The sequence below is a fragment of the Chanodichthys erythropterus genome, chromosome 5, assembly GCF_024489055.1.
Source record: "Chanodichthys erythropterus isolate Z2021 chromosome 5, ASM2448905v1, whole genome shotgun sequence".
In the NCBI taxonomy this organism is placed as follows: Eukaryota; Metazoa; Chordata; class Actinopteri; order Cypriniformes; family Xenocyprididae; genus Chanodichthys; species Chanodichthys erythropterus.
The window spans coordinates 32,356,970-32,379,088 of record NC_090225.1 but is presented as its reverse complement, the minus strand read 5'-3'; the positions used below and the strand labels follow the sequence as shown (position 1 = coordinate 32,379,088).

General features: G+C 41.8%; 1 protein-coding gene across 5 annotated transcripts in view; it reads right to left on the bottom strand.

Annotated features, from left to right (window-relative positions):
- The window catches only part of ccdc88ab (coiled-coil domain containing 88Ab), a 51,023-nt gene extending 31,524 nt beyond the window's left edge, over window positions 1–19,499 (bottom strand). For all 5 annotated transcript variants that reach the window (XR_010895234.1, XM_067386918.1, XM_067386919.1 and 2 more), the window contains exons 1-10: window positions 18,835–19,499; window positions 18,625–18,722; window positions 12,446–12,554; window positions 8,898–8,967; window positions 6,491–6,549; window positions 6,296–6,379; window positions 6,068–6,208; window positions 5,120–5,289; window positions 2,937–3,018; window positions 1,499–1,657 (exon numbers count right to left, since the gene is read on the bottom strand). Coding sequence is in view for 4 of the 5 variants with exons in the window: in XM_067386918.1 (XP_067243019.1) it covers window positions 1,499–1,657; window positions 2,937–3,018; window positions 5,120–5,289; window positions 6,068–6,208; window positions 6,296–6,379; window positions 6,491–6,549; window positions 8,898–8,967; window positions 12,446–12,554; window positions 18,625–18,722; window positions 18,835–18,894 (1,032 nt within the window). In the remaining variant the exon portion in view is untranslated. The remainder of the gene's footprint in view (window positions 1–1,498; window positions 1,658–2,936; window positions 3,019–5,119; window positions 5,290–6,067; window positions 6,209–6,295; window positions 6,380–6,490; window positions 6,550–8,897; window positions 8,968–12,445; window positions 12,555–18,624; window positions 18,723–18,834) is intronic.
- Between the last annotated feature and the right edge of the window lie 2,620 nt (window positions 19,500–22,119).

Below are 22,119 nucleotides of genomic sequence, written 5' to 3'. Positions count from 1 at the left end.
TAACCGCCACGACATTCCCAGCATTCCCTCATAAACACACACAATCAATAACCGCCACGACATTCCCAACATTCCCTCATGAACACACACAATCAATAACCGCCACGACATTCCCAACATTCCCTCATGAACACACACAATCAATAACCGCCACGACATTCCCAACATTCCCTCATGAACACACACAATCAATAACTGCCACGACATTCCCAGCATTCCCTCATGAACACACACAATCAATAACCGCCACGATATTCCCAGCATTCCCTCATGAACACACACAATCAATAACTGCCACGGTATTCCCAGCATTCCCTCGTGAACACACACAATCAATAACTGCCACGACATTCCCAGCATTCCCTCATGAACACACACAATCAATAACCGCCACGGTATTCCCAGCATTCCCTCATGAACACACACAATCAATAACCGCCACGGTATTCCCAGCATTCCCTCATGAACAAACACAATCAATAACTGCCACGATATTCCCAGCATTCCCTCGTGAACACACACAATCAATAACCGCCACGACATTCCCAGCATTCCCTCGTGAACACACACAATCAATAACCGCCACGGTATTCCCAGCATTCCCTCGTGAACACACAAAATCAATAACCGCCACGGTATTCCCAGCATTCCCTCATGAACACACACAATCAATAACCGCCACGACATTCCCAGCATTCCCTCATGAACACACACAATCAATAACCGCCACGACATTCCCAGCATTCCCTCATGAACACACACAATCAATAACCGCCACGACATTCCCAGCATTCCCTCATGAACACACACAATCAATAACCGCCACGACATTCCCAGCATTCCCTCATGAACACACACAATCAATAACCGCCACGACATTCCCAGCATTCCCTCATGAACACACACAATCAATAACCGCCACGGTATTCCCAGCATTCCCTCATGAACAAACACAATCAATAACCGCCACGACATTCCCAGCATTCCCTCATGAACACACACAATCAATAACCGCCACGACATTCCCAGCATTCCCTCATGAACACACACAATCAATAACCGCCACGACATTCCCAGCATTCCCTCATGAACACACACAATCAATAACCGCCACGACATTCCCAGCATTCCCTCATGAACACACACAATCAATAACCGCCACGACATTCCCAGCATTCCCTCATGAACACACACAATCAATAACCGCCACGGTATTCCCAGCATTCCCTCATGAACACACACAATCAATAACCGCCACGGTATTCCCAGCATTCCCTCATGAACACACACAATCAATAACCGCCACGACATTCCCAGCATTCCCTCATGAACACACACAATCAATAACCGCCACGACATTCCCAGCATTCCCTCATGAACACACACAATCAATAACCGCCACGACATTCCCAGCATTCCCTCATGAACACACACAATCAATAACTGCCACGATATTCCGAGCATTCCCTCGTGAACACATATAATCATGTGAACGCACCTCCACTCTGGTCCTGTAGAACTCAATGTCGTGGAGTTTCTCTTTGTAGCGCATCATTTCACTCTCCAGTTTGTCCACTCTGACGGCCTTCTCTCGGAGCGCATCCAGCTCGTCACGATACGCCCGCAGCGAACGCGCGTCACACATCAACTGCAGATTCTGACAAACACACACAACAGCAAATTATACTTTTGTACTTCTTTAAATGTGTCTCTTTTTACAACAAATTTCAATCTTTGTAAACACACAAAACTATTTTGGGAATAGATACAAATAAAAATTTTGCCATTATTTAGGCAGACTCATGCATAGATATCTGTATGTATTTACTACGCCTGATCTGACCGCTCCAGACACAACCGCTATATGGGAATGGTCAACATTCTAGGTGTTGTTCATCAGTCACAGTAAATACCAATGATTTTTCATTGAAAATGCCACAACATTGTGCAGCCTTCGGTTGTGAGAGCCACAGATATATGGCAGGGTTCTCTGATGATCAATCACATTTATCAGAGTTTTATCCAATATTCTTTTTGATTTACCACATGCAGAATTATCTAACATTAACTCTTTCCCCGCCGTTGACGGAATTTTCTGGCAATCCCTATTTTTACTGTTATACAGTAGGGGGGCGCTATCACGCATCTTCTGAAAGAGTACAGAATCTCTGGATCAAAACACAGGCGAAGAAGCAGCAGAAACATGTGATAAAAACGTTGATTATGCAAGCTGTAGCCTTTGACAAAATAATGATTTTATCAGCTTTTTGTTCAAAATGTTGCTTTTTTTATAAAACAACCACATTCAAGCGTTGATAAAAAAAAGTAAACGAAGTTAGAATGCTTTTTTTTCTTTCTTTTTTTGATATATTGTATATGTGTTCAGATATTTATAAAACAAAATATTCTGGGGGCCATGAAAGTTTTGTGAAAATGATCAATAATGCTGGCTCCGGCTGGCAACTTTTTAAAAAACGCTGGTGGGGAAAGAGTTAATGGTAAACCAATGCAGCAGAATGATATAGATATTCATACAGGAACCGCTGCTCTGAGCTTTCATTGTATGGAAAAGAGCAGAATAAAATCTCCTCAAACATTCTCTTCTTGTATTCCACAAAAGAAAGTAAATCATGCAAGTCTAAAATATTTTGGTCTGAACTATGGCTTTAAGAGCCTGGACTGCTGCGTGTGTGTTTATTTATCACTGTATCATGCCACGGATCGACAGAGTGATACAGCAGCATCTATAAATACACACGTGATGATTGGCTGAGCTGTTATTGGACGTGTAAAGCTGTGGCATGTAATTAGTTAAAGGATTTACTGTAATCATGACACATTAGGACTCGCAATTACGACCACAGAGATTTAGCTGAGCTCAGTGTCACACAGGAACGTGTTTTTTTATTTGATAGACAGGTGAGGTGACGTCTCACTTCCTGCTGCAGTCTCTTCACTTCTGCCTCCATGTTGTCCAGCTCCTGTCTGCAGTCCAGCAGCTGTTCAGTCTTCTCCTCTCTGAAACACATCAACACACCGTTAGCCTGCAGAAGCGGATGTGACCTACAGGTTAAAGATCCGGGCGGATCAGCGAGGTTAATTCAGCTTCAGTAACGTGACCGTGACGTCACTCCAGCCGCCGAAGCTGTGATAATCCTACTGTAAGACACACTGGATGAGAAAACATCTACTAATTAACTTTACTAGAGACCAGATGACTTGATAAAATGCACATGAACTAAACGAATCTCCATCATGATCAGTGGCGTGACTGTGGGGAACAGGAAGTGGAACTGTGCGATTCTTTTATGGCACACTGATTAAAATAGACTGTCCTCCTTTACCCTGCAGTGAAAGACACAGAACAGAAGGCAGGTACGGAGCCGCGGCCACATTAAATCATCCTGAACGGGAAACTGCGTGCAAACGTTCTGCATGCATACGGCACAGAGTGCCAAAGGTCATCTGATCAAGCCACGGACACCTTACTGTTGTCTTTACGTTAATGTGTTTTAACGCTTGTAGGAAAAGCTCTCTCGTCGGACAAGAATTGATATTTTGTTCAAACAACTTCATGCACAGGCGTTTCACTTGCCGATCATGTAAACTCCACACTTTTAACAAAAGAACCGCTGTCACACCTCAGTAGTTGACCTTCTCATCAGTATCCAACATTATATATTCATTTTACTGAAGGTCAAATCTTTATTTGTTGCCCATTCAGACGGGGCATTTTTGTACATGTACATGTCTTACAGCACATGTAAACGGTTAATTATTCAAAGTCGAGCGAGTTGTGTTCATCCTCGCTACAGCAGTGAACATCAGATCAGCGGACGGACGAGACACCGTGATATATCGAGATGCTCAATCTGAAATCTGAACACAGATTAATGCTTTTTAAGGGCTGTACATTCACCTGAACTCAGCTTGTGTAGTTATTCACTGTGGTGATGTAATTATGTGATGATAGATAACAGCTTTTATTAGTACAGTAACTGAATGTAAATGATTGATCAGGGTTACCAGGATGTCACAGAAGCAGTTCAGATAACTTTAGTTCCTACGCAAACTCTCATGCCTGTGAAAAGGTAAATCATGTGTGCTCTACTGTAGTCATTACCGTTACGGTCAGTGTTCAGGGTAACGCACAAGTAACACGAGTTACGTAATCAGATTACTTTTTTTTAAGTAGCTAGTAAAGTAACGCATTACTTTTAGATTTACAACAAAATATCTAAGTTTCTTTTCCAAAAAAGTAATGCTAGTTACTTTGTTTTCCCATTCATAGACTGACCTCTCTTGTCCCCGTGTTGAGAGAAATCACGAGTAAGGTTGCACTTCCTTCAGTCTGAGGCTTATTCATTTCACTTTAGGTATGAAAAGGCCTTTACATTTGCCAAAAATAGAACTTTTATTTATTTATTTTTTTGTTAAAAATAAAACAAGCAAGCCCAGCCCAGGTGAGGAAAAGTAAGGCAAGAGTAATGCAATGCATTACTTCTCATAAAAAGTAAGTAATGTAATTACTTTTACATTACTAAAAGGTTTTAACACAATATTGTAATGAAAGTTGCTTTTCAGTATAACAATATGGTGTGAAGTTGTGTGGAAGTCAGTTTTTATGTTATCTTCTGACTCCTTTATCATTGTTTTATTTATTTTACATTGAAACTATATGCTTTATTTTACATTCTGAGTTGCACAGATGTTTTCGAATATTTTATATTGATATTGTGTGATTGTATTATATGATGTTATGCTTGTGAAGCACTTTGAGTTGCATTTTATGAATGAAAAGTGCTATACAAATAAATGTTCATTATTATTATTACTTTTAAAAGTAACTTTCCCCAACACTGTTTATGGTTACTGTTTCTCAAACTCTGCAAGAGCTTGATCATCAGAAAATAATTCAGAGGAACAGGAAGTACTTTAAGAGCGCAGACACACCCCTGAACTGAATCACGATGAGCTTCTCTAATGGATTCCAGTAAAGCAGCAGTGATGCACCTGAGAGCAACTTCCCCTCATTTAAAGCACTTCCCCTGGCGCTCGTCAGGTCAGTATTGTCTCTGGAAAGAGAGGAAGCTGAATAATTGATGTCTCAGATACTCACAGCTCCTGCCGCAGGCGTCTGATCTTGGCTTTAGCGTCGGCCAGCTCCACAGACAGGTGCTGCACGCTCTCCGTGCGTCTCATGCTGGGCGACTCGCTGGGCGACAGGGCGGCGTGGACCGCAGGAGACGCGTGACCGCAGTCCCGCTCCAGAGTCAGAGACACGATCGTCTGACATCAGGAACAAACACACAGATTCAGCTGAGCATCATGGGTACTAACACTGTGATCAATGCAGCATCAGTCGTCCTGCTCTTCACTACACAATAAACATGTAATGTGTGCCCTATTACAGTAAGACACAAAACTAGAGTCGATTACAACTGCTCCTGATTTTGAGTTAACATTGATTACTGTGTTTATATATCAGATAAAACACGTCAACTATTCTCAAGGCAAAAAAATCTCTACAGTGATCTGTCACGCCACATCTAAATCACATTTATTGACTGAAGTTAGTGATGAAACTGACAGAATTGTAAAGCTGAGACTGTTTCATATCAAAAGTGTCAAAGATTATTGTGATTATTGGATGGCAGGAGCTGAAAATCAGTGAAGTTTTGTTCAACTGAAAACAGCACAGACTGAAAGATCGATTCTTGAGATTTAAGAATTGATAGAGATCATTAAAATGAAGATCAATTAAAATTGAGAAACTGATAGTCAACCCAACCCTTTATACTTAAAAATAAATGTTCTTCATTGGCACTGATGGTTCCATAGAAACTTTATAGTGGAAAAAGTTTCTTTATATATTTATAAAAATGGCTCTGATCACTTAAAAGTTCTTTGGGGAACAAAAAATGGAGTCGCTGTGAAAACCATCTTTTGGAGGAGTGTGTCGTACTATTTATTTAAATGATGTATCTTGAATATAAACCTGAGTGAGTCACATGGTCACTGATTAACCCCATGCACTGATAGAGCAGCGAGTGTTTTCATTGGTTACCTCGGCGTGTTGGTCTCTCTCGTCTACGAGGCGCTTGAGGTTAAAGGTCAGGTCTCTGACAAGCGTGTCTTTATCGTGCGGGACGGACTCGCTCTCCTCCACACACTGAAGGTCAAAGACGTTCTCCTGGTTATGGGTCACCTTCACACACACACACACACACACACAACAGAGGGTAAGAGGTCAGCAGCCCAATGAGCTACACTCATGTTGTCATGTGACACAGACCTCTTGGATGTGAGCGGCAATGGCTGCCTGCATGTCATAGTCCAGTGTCTGGATCCTGTCGATGTATTCCTCCTTCCTGTTGCACTGGAACACACACAGAGAGAGAGGCAGTGTGAGTGTGATGATCACGTGACCCGTGTGTGTGTGTGTGTGTGTGTGTGTGTGTGTGTGTGTGTGTGTGTGTGTGAGTCTCACCTGTACAGCGCAGCCCAGCAGCAGCAGCAGTAGTTTCCTCATCTCCTCCAGTCCTTGCTCTGAAAACACACACACACACACACACACACACACACACACACACACACACACACACACACACACACAGACACACACACACACACACACACACACAATCAGCTGCATCACAGAAACACACGCTAAACTCTGACGGCCGCCTTCAACCCTGACATATCACATAATACTGTACAGTGCAGCCAGATCGCACTCATCCTCATGACTCTCTCTCGTCTGTGACGCTCAACACTGAGATAGAGTCAGTCACAGGTTCAGAAGGAATGAGGGGACATGCTGCTGATTGGGTGGATGTCTGAACTGAAGATCTGCAGAGAGATCAACATGAAGTGAACCTCTGACTCACGACCAAGTCTCATGGTGTGTGTAATGTGTGTTCCTGACAGGAAACGCAGGTTGACATGGACAGTGAGGCCCTGAACACTGCAACACTTCCTGTGCAGGACTTCCTGTGACACTGCTGAGGACTCAGCACATGACCTCATGCAGTGACATCACTGACTACAGCACTGCCTTCACTGGCTTAAATAAACACTCTCACATTCAGAGGGTTGTTTCTAATTTTTATGTTCACATTCACAACATTTTAATGGACTCTGGTTTGAGAGGCAGTTTCACTCAGATATATGGCACAGTTTGATTGACAAGCGATCTAACCAATCATAACAATGAATCCGCCATTTTGTCCGACAAAGCAGTCAGGAGGTGGACTGACGTCTTTCTGCGTCATTTCAAGTTTTGCTGATGTCATGTTTTATGTCTGCAGTAATTATGAGTGAATCATGACGTCATCATTGTGTATCAGACACTGCCACAGGTGAACTGCACTTCAGACTCATGCAGAAAAAATACTTGCACTATTACATTCCTCGGGTCGCTAATGACCCTATAAATTCATTAGAAAACAGCCATTCTTTCATTTTTTTTCTTATTATATTGTTTATAATGAATAGATTGAGGAATAATCAGACGGTTGATGTCGAACTTTAAATAATGAATGAGGGGGAGGATAGTGAATGACGGCCATAAAGACCAGAGGTGTGTGTTTAAGGGTTAAATGTGAGAGATGAGATTGTCATGGGTAGTCAATATTTGAAGAGTTCATTTGCAAAAACCGATAAACGCCATTTTTTAAAAAAATGAACTAAGTGCTGTGCATTATTCTCCATATATAGCACGTTCTGTACCCTAAATCCATTTTGTCAGAAGAGCCGGTTTTGCCCACTTTCAGGCATCGCAAGTTCACGTTTTACAGCAGAAGCCGACAAGCGCCCTTGTTTGTGTACAGACAGAAACCAATAATCCGTTTTAGCGAATCAGCGCGCAGTATTCAGGTCAGGTGACAAGGCTTCTAGTCACTTCAAAAAGACGCGCTAGCTGAGGGAAGTTTTATCAAAGCTCACTAAAAGTGATCGAGGATTTATGATTTCGACTCCTGTAAGTCCTTGTACACCATACACGACTTACATGCTGAAAAATTGGTTGTCCTTTTGCTTGTGTGTGTGTGTGCGCGCGCGCGCACGTGCGTGTGTGGATTAGTGCGTGTGTGTGTACTTGTGTGCCGATCTGTGTGTGTGTGTGTGTGTGTGTGTGTGTGTGTGTGTGTGTGTGTGTGTGTGTGTGTGTGTGTGTGTGTGTGTGTGTGTGTGTGTGTGTGTATGTGTGTGCCGATCTGTTTGTGTGTGTGCGCGTGTGTGGGTGGGTGTGTGTGTGTGTGTGCGTTTGTGTGCACATGTGTGTTTGAGAGTGTTTTAAATGCAATTACTTGGGTTTTGTTTAACTATGAAACATGAAATGTGGAGTTATCTGCTTTTGCCAAAAAACGACTGTTGGAGTTATCTGCTTTTGCTAAAAAACAAACTTTTAATATATATATATAACATACTTTCAATGAATTTTAATTTTTTAATTTACCTATATTTTTTAGAGTTATCATTACTTAATCAAAACAGCCCAACTGCAGTTTGATTGTTATTAATTGGAATGCACAATAAAAAAAACATGATTTGTGAGAATTCATAAAAATGGAGTTATCTGTTTTTGCAAATAAACTCTTCATTTCTTGAACTAATAATGTGTGATTTATGATAAGGCAGGTCACTGATAAACCCGAATTATTGATGATCAGATGTTAAAGACAGTAAATAATCTATAAAATCTGTAAGAGAGCAAACATACATCTGTGTTGGGAATCATTTAGATCACTGATCCATTATTTATATTTTTAATCACATATCTATGATAACTGTATAACTATTGTAATTAATGTTTAACATCTCTATGTCAAGGTTCCTCTGGATGTTGAGAAGAAGTGTGGTGTAATAACGTGTCGAATGTGACGTGTTGGACGCACCACTGAGAGGAGTCCTGCCCAACACCAGCACGTCAGGAAGTGACATCACCACCAGCTGCTGCAGCGTCTCCTGGAAGACAAGCACACGCATGAACAAAACTTCACCGAACGTTATTTGTAGATTCTGCCATCCAATAATCACAATAATCTTTCATACGTCTGATATGAAACAAAATCTCAGCTTTCAAATTCTGTCAGTTTCATCACTAATTTCAGTCAATAAATGTGTTTTTGTGTCTTTAATGCGTGTGACAGATCATGAACTGATCATCTCTTCCTCTTTACTACATGTTACAGCAGCAAATAAACATGAATGAACATCAGAACAACAATGAAATGAATCATGTCTCATGTGATCCATCAGTGTTTCAACCACAGAAACACATCAATAAAACAGATGGAGAACAATATGATCCGCTAACGTCACATTTACCTCAGAAAAGACATTCAGTGACCATAAACGACTTGGAGTAGAAACACAATTATATCATTAAAACGTTATTATTACAAAATCATTATAATCAAAACTCCCTTATGTGCAAATCGGTTGTTAAAGGATTAGTTCAGTTTAAAATGAAAATTAGCCCAAGCTTTACTCATCAAGCCATTCTAGGTGTATGACTTTCTTCTTTCTGATGAACACAATTAGAGAAACATTAATAAATATCCTGAAGCATCCGAAATTTATAATGGCAGTGAGCGGGATCAACGGTTATAAGCTGAATAAAGTGTCTCCATCCACATCCATCCATCATAAACATACTCCACACAGCTCCGGAGGGTTAATAAAGGCTTTCTGAAGCGAAGCGATGCGTTTGTGTAAAAAAAATCCATATTTAACAAGTTATGAAGTAAAATATTTAGCTTCTGCCAGACCACCTTCTGTATTCAAGTTACGAAAAAAGGTACATTTTTTTCTCTTTTTTTCATAAGTTGAATATGGATGGCGGTCTGGCGGAAGCTAAATATTTTACTAATAAAAGGCAAGAAGGCCTTTATTAACCCCCGGAGCCGTGTGGAGTATGTTTATGATGGATGGATGTGGATGGAGACACTTTCTACAGCTCATACTCGTTGATCCTGCTCACTGCCATTATAAAGCTTGCAATGTGTCAGGATATTTATTAATATTTCTCAGATTGTGTTCATCAGAGAGAAGAAAGTCATAAACACCTAGAATGGCTTGAGGGTGAGTAAAGCTTGGGCTAATTTTCATTTCAACTGAACTAATCCTTTAAAGGTGACCTATAACGCTCCTTTCACAAGATGTAATATCAGTCTCTGGTGTCTCCAGAATGTGTGTGTGAAGTTTCAGCTCAAAATCCCCCACAGATCATTTATTATAGCTCGTCAAATTTGCCCCTATTTGGGCGTGAGCAAAAACACGCCGTTTTTGTGTGTGTCCCTTTAAATGCAAATGAGCTGCTGCTCCAGAAGAGGGCGGAGCTTTAACAGCTCAACAACAACAAAGCTGGAGAATCTCACGCAGCCAAAATGAGGAAAGTGTTCAGCCTTACATTGTTCAAACCGGAGTCGACACTGATGGAGAGACTCAGGAAGAAGTTACAACTTTTAGACGTTTCTGAATGGTTAGTGGATAAATTGATGTAGTTGCTGTGGAGTTGATTCAACTCATCCACTAGCATGTGCCGTCATGTTCATCTTTTGTGTTGAATTGACCCTCGTTTGTGAAGCAGTCCGGCGTAAAATGACGGCATGACAACAACACTCGACTACAACAACTCTTCCTCTTCTCTAAAGCAGCCCAACATGGCCCCGCCCCCTTTGTTGCGTGTTCTCGGGGCGGGGTTTATGTAAATTTTAAGGTTTGTGATGTCACTAACCCGGGAAGAAGCTCGTTGTAGTCCCTACCAGCCTTAAAAAGTCATTTCTGTAAAATAAAAAAAATCTCTCTTTGCATTGAACTTTGAGCGTCGTAACTTTGCAGATGTTGTTTATGATCAAACAGCAACATTACACAGTAACTAAAGTTAAAAAACTCAAATCATAAATCAACCACCCCTTTAAATTTAATCTTTAATATTATAGTAATGTAAAGTTTCCTCTGGACGCCCGACACACAGACAGGAGCAACGTTTAGAAAGCCATTTCAACAACGAGCCCTGCAGGAAACGCAGGCGTAACAGAGTCAGTGTTGTGACGCTCATCAATTATGAAACGAGTACAGCTCTACAGGAGACAATAGTGTGGTTATTCAGCTCAGTCAAATATTAAGTGTTGTAAACTCCATCTGAACTCCAGATTGTGTGTTGATGTTATTTAACACTGCATCAGCTGCTTGTGCCCGAGTCGCTGAAGGGTTTGTGAGCGTCCCGTCAGCGCCGCTACTAGATTAACTGATAATAGTCTCAGTGCTTAAGAGCAGCTGTAATCACAGAGGTCACGTGTGAGCGACTCATTGTCAATCCAGGACGAGAGCCGCCCGTGTGCTGCAGCTGTGTGCGGATCACACGTGTTTCCATAGCAACGCCGCCGCATTCACCCGCTCGCACTGATGAATGAGCCGTCCTGCAGCTCAACACTAGAGGCCAGGGGTTCGATGTGTACCCTGAACATAAACGCATTTATCCAAAGCATCCAAACGCATAAAAATGTAAACAGATCAACACACACACACACACACACACACACACACACACACACACACACACACACACACACACACACACACACACACACACACAGACGTGCAGTAACACGCCAGTCATCATCTCAGGGGCTGCTATGACAGGAATGCAGCATAAACACACGGTCCGGAGACTGAACAGCAAATCTGACACAAACTGAAACACACGCCAGCTGAAGGACATCTCACATGAAGCGTCACATGACTTCAGATGGCTTGACCTAAAGGTCATATGAACCACTGCTGACCAGCAGAAACACTGGAGGTGTGTGTGTGTGTGTGTGTGGAAACACAAGCTCTGGTTGAATGTACTTTCATTCCTGCGATCACAGACTCCTGGAGGGACTGAACGACGCCAGCGTTCACTGTAAGGTGCTGATGATGTGAAGAGTGTGTCACATGACACGTTAGACGCTCATGTTCAGGTGAGACGAGCCGAGTCTGTGTTAGCACCGGACACTGACAAATTTCACAATTCAGTTCACAGTTCACAAGCTTGTGCTTCGATCCAGTTCAGTTCATGTCAGCTTCTCTCACGCAAATAAACCTCTCTGAACTGAAGCTGTAATCTCTACAGGATCCTGTCAGTCATTACGGTCACAACAACAACTGATCCGTATACAAACACTGAAATTAAACATCAAGTAGTTTTTATGAATATAATGTATGTGTAATATAGTGCATGTTTATCAGGACGCTCTTCTAGAGTCACTGAATGTCTTTTCTGAGGTAAACGTGACATTATTGTTCTCCAGCTGTATTTATCAGAAACATCACACTTTCTCAGCTCTGGTCGGGGCTCTTCACTACTGATGTGTGTTCATGTCATGTCCTCCCAGAAGCCCCTGCGGTCATGTGACCCGTTTGATGAATAACTGCTGGCCGTGTGTGTGTCGCTCACCTGATAGTAGCTCTTGATCTGCTGCACGAGGATGGACAGGTTCTGGATGCGCAGCGTCGGGTCGTTGTTCACCTTCCTGTGGGGTCTCTGGACGCTCGACTGCGGGTTACTGTCACGACAGACGACATGCGTGTTCAGCTCATCACATGATCACTCATCATCACATTTACACAGAAACGTATTCATATTTCTCATCGACTGTCAAGCCTTCTTTATATGGAAGCTCATTTCCGCCACGGAATAAAAAGGTAACTGTGACGTCAGAGAGTCAAAGTCAGAAACGAGCTTCCACATCATATCTTTACACTCATATTTTGTCCACTAAAATATTTTTTCTGTACAAAAAGAAAATTTGCAATAAGCTGGAAATGATTGTAGTATAACAGCACAGATTGGGCAGGAGAACGAGGAGAAGCGTGACTGCTTTTAAGATGCTCTCAAGACAATCACATGACTCAATCATGTGACAAATCAAGCGTTGAATGCGATGTGTGTATGAGGCGTGATGGCCTGTGTCTGTGACTGATGACGTCATCGTCACTCCTGGCTGTGATTGGTCAGGTGTGTCTGAGTGCTGGTTTCATCACCTGATCATCATTGATTCATGTTCAGTGGGCTTCATGTCACACTTCATCTGCCATCACACGCCTGACAGCATGTGTGTGTGTGTGTGTGTGTGAACTGGTTTGACCTACATTATCAGTGCGCTCATAATGGTGTGTGTGTTGAGGTTTCACATCCAGCAGTTACTGTAATTCAGACTGATAAAAGAACAGACTAATATATTTTTATTTAAAAATGCAGAACGTTTCTGTGAGAGTTGTGTTTAGAGGACAGAAAATATGTTTAGCTCAGTATAAAAACCATTACACCAATGGAAAGTTCTCATAATGATGCCAGTGTGTGTGTGTGTGTGTGTGTGTGTCACACACTGAAGTGAGATGGACAGCTGTAATCACACACACACACTAACAGCACTGACATGCTGCTCCATCAGTCAATACACACAATGACACACAGCCCCGAGCACTAGTGACTAACCTACTTCTGACAGACACACACACAATCATCCAGTCACACACACACGCACATTTGTTTTGCTGTCTTATTGAGGACATTGCATAGACTTCCATTGATTTTATATCAGGTCAATTATATTTTCTGTCACCTGACCCAACCCCTACTCCTGAACCTGCTCATCACAGAGACATGTGACCATAACAGATTTAAATAAAGACATCTTTTGGTTGATTAATAAGCCTTTTAAACCAGTCAAATGTCCTCTCTGGTGGGTTGTGAGAGTATTTCACAATATAAGTGAGGACATTTGGGCCTCACAAGAATAGTCAAAACAAACACACAGACACACACACACACACACACACACACACACACACATGTTTGTTTTTGTGAATTGTGGGGACTTTCCATAGACTTCAATGCATTTTACACTGAACAAACTGTACATTCTATCCCCCTACCCTGCCCCTACCCCTAAACCTAACCCTCACAGGAAACTGTGCAAACTTTTACTTTTTCACAAAAACTCATTCTATATGATTTATAAACCCATTTACATTGTGGGGACCGCTGGCTGGTCCCCACGATGTAGGTGAACTCAGGTTTATATTACATCATGGGGACATTTGGTCCCCACAATGTAATATAAACAAAAGCACACACACACACACACACACACACACACACACACACACACACACACACACACACACACACACACACACACACACTCATAATTGTTGTTTTTATGATGTGGAAGCTGACATTATCAAGTATGTCATTGATTTTGTAAAGAACAAACACAAACAGGTCTTGATTGTTGACTGTGTGAAGATGTCTATCTAGAATGAGCACAAAAATCAAAAAACGCAAAAACGACACTGTGTTTTTAGTGATGATGTCAATTAGCAGAGGGTATATTAGGGCTGTTTCTGCAGTACTTTAATGTAAACTCCATTCATCAACATTAACAAACGCAACTATAATATCAAGGGAAATAATCAACAGTTTAGTGTTGTCAAAAGTACATACTTTGGTACCAAGACAGTACTGAAATTTAAGAAATGTGACGATACCAGCATTTCCCCCTTGGGCTTTGAGCAGATTCATGAACACCTCTGATTGGCCACTGTGTTCACGTGCTCAACATATACATCTGTGATTGGCTGCAATGATCAACGCTTCAAAAACATGTTGTAAACAGACTCTCTTCACTGAGCGTTACACAGACACACACAGGAGCGTTTGAAAACAGACATCTATGGTGGACCGTCCACTGCTTTCAAACGCTCCTGTGTGTTAAACATCATTGTAGCCAATCACAGACACATCTGATGAGCACATGAACACAACGACCAATCAGAGGGGTTCACTAATCCGCTCAACAGCGCTCAAAGTGTCACATTTTTAAAATTTCAGTACCAACTTGGTACCGAAGTCAGTACTTTGGACAACACTACAACAATTATGATTCGTTTCATAATCCCACAGCCGTAATTAACCATCAGATTAAATAGGCTAATTAACCTAATTACCCATGTCATGTTCTTCATGTACAGCAGTGGCTAAAGTGACGTCCGGAGAGGACACCCTACGAGTTTGATTAAACCATCAAAATATTATTTTAAATATTTATAATTTTTTTAATATTTTAAATACAAAAGGAAAAACAAAACACTAAACTTGGTTCAGGTGTTTATCTGACAAAATTATTTGGCAAAAAAACTGCAGCTACAGGTTTTATTTTACTATGCAATAAAAAGCACAGAAGATCAAAAAGCTGACAGGAAAAAGCAAACATTGACTACAACATGATCAGTTATTAATATTTGGTTGGTTCTCTCTTATTTTTGCATGTGTTCATAATTTCTTTGTACGACAGCCTGGACAAAAATTATGTTTCATTGCGTTATTATCACAAATAAAACAATCAAATATAAGCACAACTACACAATATGCTTAAAAAATCTCTAACACATTTTTAATAATATCTGAATAAAGGGTGAGGATGTCACTTTAGGCCACTACTGTAGATCACACATCCACACCGGCCCATAGAGGGCGCCGATTCAAATACATAATGCATCTTTGGTCTCTAAAGTGACATCAAACGGTTTAGGAGCCGTTCACACCAATGCGCTGCAGTGTTTTACATGCGCTAGACGGACGTGTTTGACCGCGGTGCTCGCGTGTTTCACAGCGTCTCACATGACAACACTCTAAACACACTCGGGTTCAACTTTACAAACCCGTCTCTAGATGATTTAAATCATTTAAACTATGCAGTATACACCGGGTCCAAAACAAAACTATTCTTCAAACTGTGAATGGATTATACAGCGCTGGAGCTGTCAATCATCAGTTCAGTTCAGCACTCCCGATCAAAACTCCCGCTATAATCAACGAATCAGACGCTCTGCTCTGTGTTGATTATAATCAGAGGACTCACAAGAGCGCAGAACTTGCGTTGAATGAAACTCAGATGGTTTCAGATTTCTTCGGCGCAGGGATTCATTTAAACTCCTCTGATTGGCCGTTGCATTCATGCACTCAGCAGAAATCTCTGTGATTGGCTACAATGCTCAAACACTGCAAAAACACACCGCCCCTTATAGTCGACTAATCGTTAATCGTTAGTCGACCAAAAAAATTCTCGGTTAGGAAAAAAAAAGTCTGTGAGGGACAGAGGTTAACGGCGGGTCCTTGTGGTAATTACAGTCAGGCAGGAAATCCAAACATTCGCCATCATGCATCGACCTCAAAAGGGGCTTCTAGGAACACAATTATAGGAACTAGCCACCAGGATGCTTCCCCGAGAACTAACAGTTCCCCTAGGGCTGTTTTCCTGGTTGCATTTGCACCGGAAGCAGGAACTCTGAAGTGACGTAAGCTGCGCTTGTTGTTGTGACTTTTATTTTGACAGCACTGAGAACAGCTCAGCCAGAGCCTGAGCACACGGCGCTCGCATTCGTTAGTTTACGATCTGTTTAACGGTCCTGTCTGACACGTTATTAGCTAGAACTGTTATACAAAGAAAGAAGACAGTATATGCAAGAGTATTAGCGTTTGCTGTGTGGGTTGTGTCCAAAAACAATCATGTTTCGCTTGTTCCCCTCAAAGTTGCGTTGGATTTTAACTCGAGAGGTCCATCTATCATTGTTTTCCATGTTTGTAGCGATAGTTTGTAGAGTAAATATAGGCTATAAACTGTGGCCGTTCAGGGCTTTAATTTAAAACGGCGGGTGCCGGTGTTTCGCGTGCGTTTGACCAATCAGCGTACACTCACTGATAGTTCCTACAGTGCTGGTTTACACCCTACTCTGCAGGAGGAGCTCCTAGGAGTTCCTAGAACTAAAATCATTCCCAGTTCCTGCGGTGTGAACACGGCAAAATCCGGGTACTTCCTCCAATGGTTCTAGGAACTATGAAAAGGTTCCTCCGGTGCGAAAGCCCCTAAATATGGCTTATCATTTGAAACATAGTGGCAACTCTACATAGCCGCGCGCTCTAATGTTCACATAGATAATGTGTTTGTGCGCTTTACTGCACGACATGGAGGCGCCGGTGCGATCACTTGCAGTTCCTGACAACAGCGGAAACAACTTAAAATACTCCGTCATTTTTGGTCACACAGCGTAACGCATCATTTGAAACGGTAAAGGGTCTCCTTTTATTCGTGTGCACTCACAATAACAACAAAACATTGTGCTTTTGTAAAATAAAGAAAACAAACAGGGTGTGCTCTCCGCTGTCTCGGTCTGGAGCGCGTCACAAAACAACCCCAAACTCAGCGTACTCTTGGGTCTCAGACATGAGGAACACATCTACAGAACGCTTGAGCGATTGTCAACCGATTCAAGTGGAGAACAAATATTCCCAGATTATGTAATCCGTAGGAAACATGAATATAGGCGCGTCCACTGCTGCAGAGATGACGAGTAACGTCAACCTCATCTCCACAGCCGAAAACATTATCAGTAAATTATTAAAATGTTCAGACAGTCTCCGTGCTGTTCTCTCACGACACATTCATGATCATCACGTCTGCCGCTGCGCTTCAACGCTGATTAGACTGTGTTATATGGGCAATTAAAGGCTCAATATTATGATTATTATGGCTTATTAATATACACGTGTGATTATCGACTAATCGCTTAAATGAACGACTACTGGTCGACTAGAAAAATCTTTAGTCCAAGGACAGGCCTGGTAAGTGATTTCAGATAAAACAGAAGAAAACATTATGCTGTCATTAACACTTCACAATCAAGCGATCGTGACTGCAGTTATTATAATGAGTTCTGATGTGACATCACTCTCACAGCGAATGACCGGCACACTGTCTGGATCAATATCCCAACATCCCTGTGTTCAGAAGAGAGTCTCGGGATACAGTCGCGTTTCAAGACCACTGAGCGACACCTGCACTGCTGCGCAGACGCCCGCGCCGCTGACATGAGCTGAACAATCATGCGCTTGTGTGCGTGTGAGAGTGTGTGTGTGTGTGTGTGTGTGTGTGTGCAGCAGCTGAACACATCACACACACACCAATCCATCAGCGAACACACACACACACACACACTGTGTGTCATTCAATGAACTCTTCATGTCTTGAACACAACACACACAGTCATTAAAACACTGCATGATGAAGATCTGAGGTGGACGCTGATATTTAGCAGTAATTCTGATGGACTCTGAACCGGTCAAAGCTGAAGCTGGAACCACCAATCAGAAGCTAGAAACTGTGCAGTTAGTGACTAAACAGCTAGCTTTGATCCTCAAATCTGATTGGCTACAGTGTTTGTGTCACAGACTTATTGAACTGCTGTATAAAATCAATATGACCCTCATAATCACAAACTTCAGTCATGTGACCATCTACGGCCTAAGAACAGTTTTGATGATCCTGTGAGTGATATAATTCAAATATAACATGATTCAGCATCATAATGGACTGAGTGATTTACATGACATTATATATGTATGTAATACACACACACACATATATATATACATATATATATATATATATATATATATATATATATATATATATATATATATATATATATATTATATATAAGACAAAGCACAGTAGTGTAAATGATGTAAACGGGGATTTTCCAGATCGTTACTCATCGATCAGTTTTACTCACATCTGAATCATGATGTCGTTCAGATAAACTCCGTCCACTAAAGTCATGAAGTCCGTCAGAGGAGATCCATCAGAGATGAGCTGAGAGACCGTCTTCACCTGCAAACACACACACACACACACACACACACACACATGAACGCGCCGCACACACACACACACACACACACACACACACACACGATGATATGATCTGAGGGCGCGCGCTCACCCAGCACACCAGGGCAGACTGCAGAAAATCCTCCAACAAAGGCGTGAAAACTTCCTCCATCGTGTCCGTCGGGTGTGGATCAGATCTGGGCAGGAGTGTGTTCAATGCGCGCTCATTCTTTCGACATTCATCGCATTATGTTCATCCACATCCAGCAGCGGGAATGCGGGAGAATCCTGCTGTTCCCAGCCCAATCCAGCCGGACACACTGAGGCGATCCTCGCGATTATTCTCCGCCAGATGACCGCGGCGCGATCCCTCCCTTCATCCCGAGTGAGAAGCCGTTGTTTTCCGTTAGATTCGGCGTGACGTGTCGAGCTTCCAACGGGAAATGCGCGGCGGCGCGTCGAGCGCGTGTGTGTGTGTCGGGCACGGGCGTGTGCGACTGAAACAAAGCGCCGCCTGTACTACAGCAAACACACTAACGAGGGCACTGATTTACTGCCCACTTCCGCCGCACATTGAGGATGACTGTGTACATTCAGCTTTATCTCTGTGTTCTCCTCTGCTGTACACTCAGTAAATAATAATAGACTGAAGGTGAAGACACCGCCCTACTGCAGACCGCTGTACACTACAGTGTGCGAAGTGCCCTGTCCAGTCAGCATCTCAGACATGAACACTGCGTGTCTGTATCTCCCTCATTCACACAGTACTGTATGCGCAGAACGTGACAGCAGATATCATACACACTGCACACTACTGTCCTCAGAGTAGTATGGTAGTGTGCCATTGCGAACACGCCCACTGTGTGCTGCTGCTCCCTTAGTGGGCAACATCCGGAGGGAGGAAGTGTCTGGAAACACTCACTGACTGCGATTGAGACACAGACTCGAGATGAGAAATAATGAACCGTTATAACCCGACACACAGTGTACACTAGCCTGTAGGGCACTATGAAGTACACAAGTCACAGTGAAGAAAGGACAGAAATAACAGCAGTATATCATGATAAAACAAAAGAGATTCATTGATAATGAGTAATATGAAGATCTTAATTGTCAAATAAATCATTAGTGACATCTCGTGGCTTCAGGACAGGACAAATAACGGCTTCACGTGATAATGAGCCACACAAGACATGCTTCTGTAAATCATAACGGTCACAAAAAGTACAAATTATGATACAAAAATTATGAAAAAAAAATGGAAATTATGACATACTAAGTAATTTATGAAATTAAAAATGTGAAATTATGATGTTAAGTCAAAATTAGGACATATTAGGTCATATTTATGAGATGAAAAATCAAAATTATGACAAAGTCGAAATTATGATGTAAAAAGTAAATTATGGCATACCAAGTCAAAATTATGACATAAAAAATCGAAATTGACAAAAAGTCACAAATATTACATAAAAAGCCAAAATTGTACCATCATATTTATGATATGAAAAATTAAAATTATGATAAAAAGTAGAAATTATGACAGTCAAAATGGCAAACTGTCATATTGATATGAAAAATCAAAATTATGATAAAAAAGTTAAAATTTTGGTGTAAAGAGTCAAAATTATGACATACCATCATATTTATATGAAAAATCAAAATTATGAGAAAAAGTCGAAATTATGAGGTCATATATGAAAAATTTAAATCGAAATAATGATTTAAACATCATTGATTTATGGCATAAAACGTCACAATGATGACATACTAAGTAGAAACTTGACTTCAGGGCCTTCAGATGATGTTCTTCAGTGTGATGGTGTGAAAGCAGCAGTGATGTTGAGAAGAAACTCTCACAGTCACAGAGTCTGGTGATTTCACAGCAAGTGTTATAAGAATATTAACACTGATATTGTTTTTGATTACTCATTTTAAGAAACGATTATAAAGACTTAACAAGGCGTTAAATGTGACGGTGTAATTTCACATGAACTCTTATAAAGACCATTAGTTTTTCTGTTATTGTCATCATAAGTAATAATATCAAATCTTACATTGTAATAATGGTTTGAAGCTCTTGCTGGGTATAATCATCATTTCTGCAGAATCATCTAGAGATGCTCGTGTGCCTCATTATAAAGATAATGAACTCTTTCTCTCATGTTCATCTGGTGTCTGCAGGGACGATCTGGAGATGTTCAGAGGTGTCCTCAGACTCGTGGCAGATGGTTGGGGCGCTCAGCACCTGTCGCTCTGCAGTTGTTCCGGTTCTGCTGATGCAGTGAAGAGCAGACGACACACGGCCACAGACGCAGGATCAGCACTGAGAAACATCCTTCACACACTCAACAGCCTGATCACACCAGATACAATATCATTCACATAATACCACCAGAGGAGGCAGTTTCAGGACCGAGAATGATTTACTGTTTTTATTATTTACATTTAATTGATATATTCTCCTAACCCAAAACATAACTGTTGGTGACCCTCTTTAGCCTCGTTTGTTTCAATATATGAGCCTCTATTCTGGTTTTCAAAGCAGTTTTCTTTCTTTTAAAGACCTAATTTTTCACTGCTGAAGTTATTGTCTGTGTGTGTGCGAGACTTCAGTTTAGCCATGTGTTTATGATTACGATAATAAAATAATATGAAAATAAAACCAGTTTACATCATCAAGCACCATAATGAACTGTTTTTGAAAATGGCCGTGCTGCACTTGCATTAAAAATAGTCTGGAAAGATAATAAAGATGATCATTTCTCTGGGTCTGTTTGTTTCAGGTTTGAATCAGGTCTCCTGATTGGCTAGGTGGCGCTGTCACCAAAAACTAGGGTGCTAGAAATGGAGAGCCAGCTAATGTCAAGCCCCTCCCCTTTGGGTGTAATGGGTGGAGCTTGGAGGTCCAGTCACCCCCTAACCCTAAGCTCCACCCATTACACCAAGAGAGGTGGAGCCAAAAGAGGTCAAGCTCCACCCATTACACCCAGAGAGGTGGAGCCGAAAGAGGTCAAGCTCCACCCATTACAAACAGAGAGGTGGAGCCGAAAGAGGTCAAGCTCCACCCATTACACCAAGAGAGGTGGAGCCAAAAGAGGTCAAGCTCCACCCATTACACACAGAGAGGTGGAGCCGAAAAAGGTCAAGCTCCACCCATTACAAACAGAGAGGTGGAGCCGAGAGAGGTCAAGCTCCACCCATTACACCAAGAGAGGTGGAGCCAAAAGAGGTCAAGCTCCACCCATTACACCCAGAGAGGTGGAGCCGAAAGAGGTCAAGCTCCACCCATTACAAACAGAGAGGTGGAGCCGAAAGAGATCAAGCTCCACCCATTACACACAGAGAGGTGAAGCCAAAAGAGGTCAAGCTCCACCCATTAAACCCAGAGAGGTGG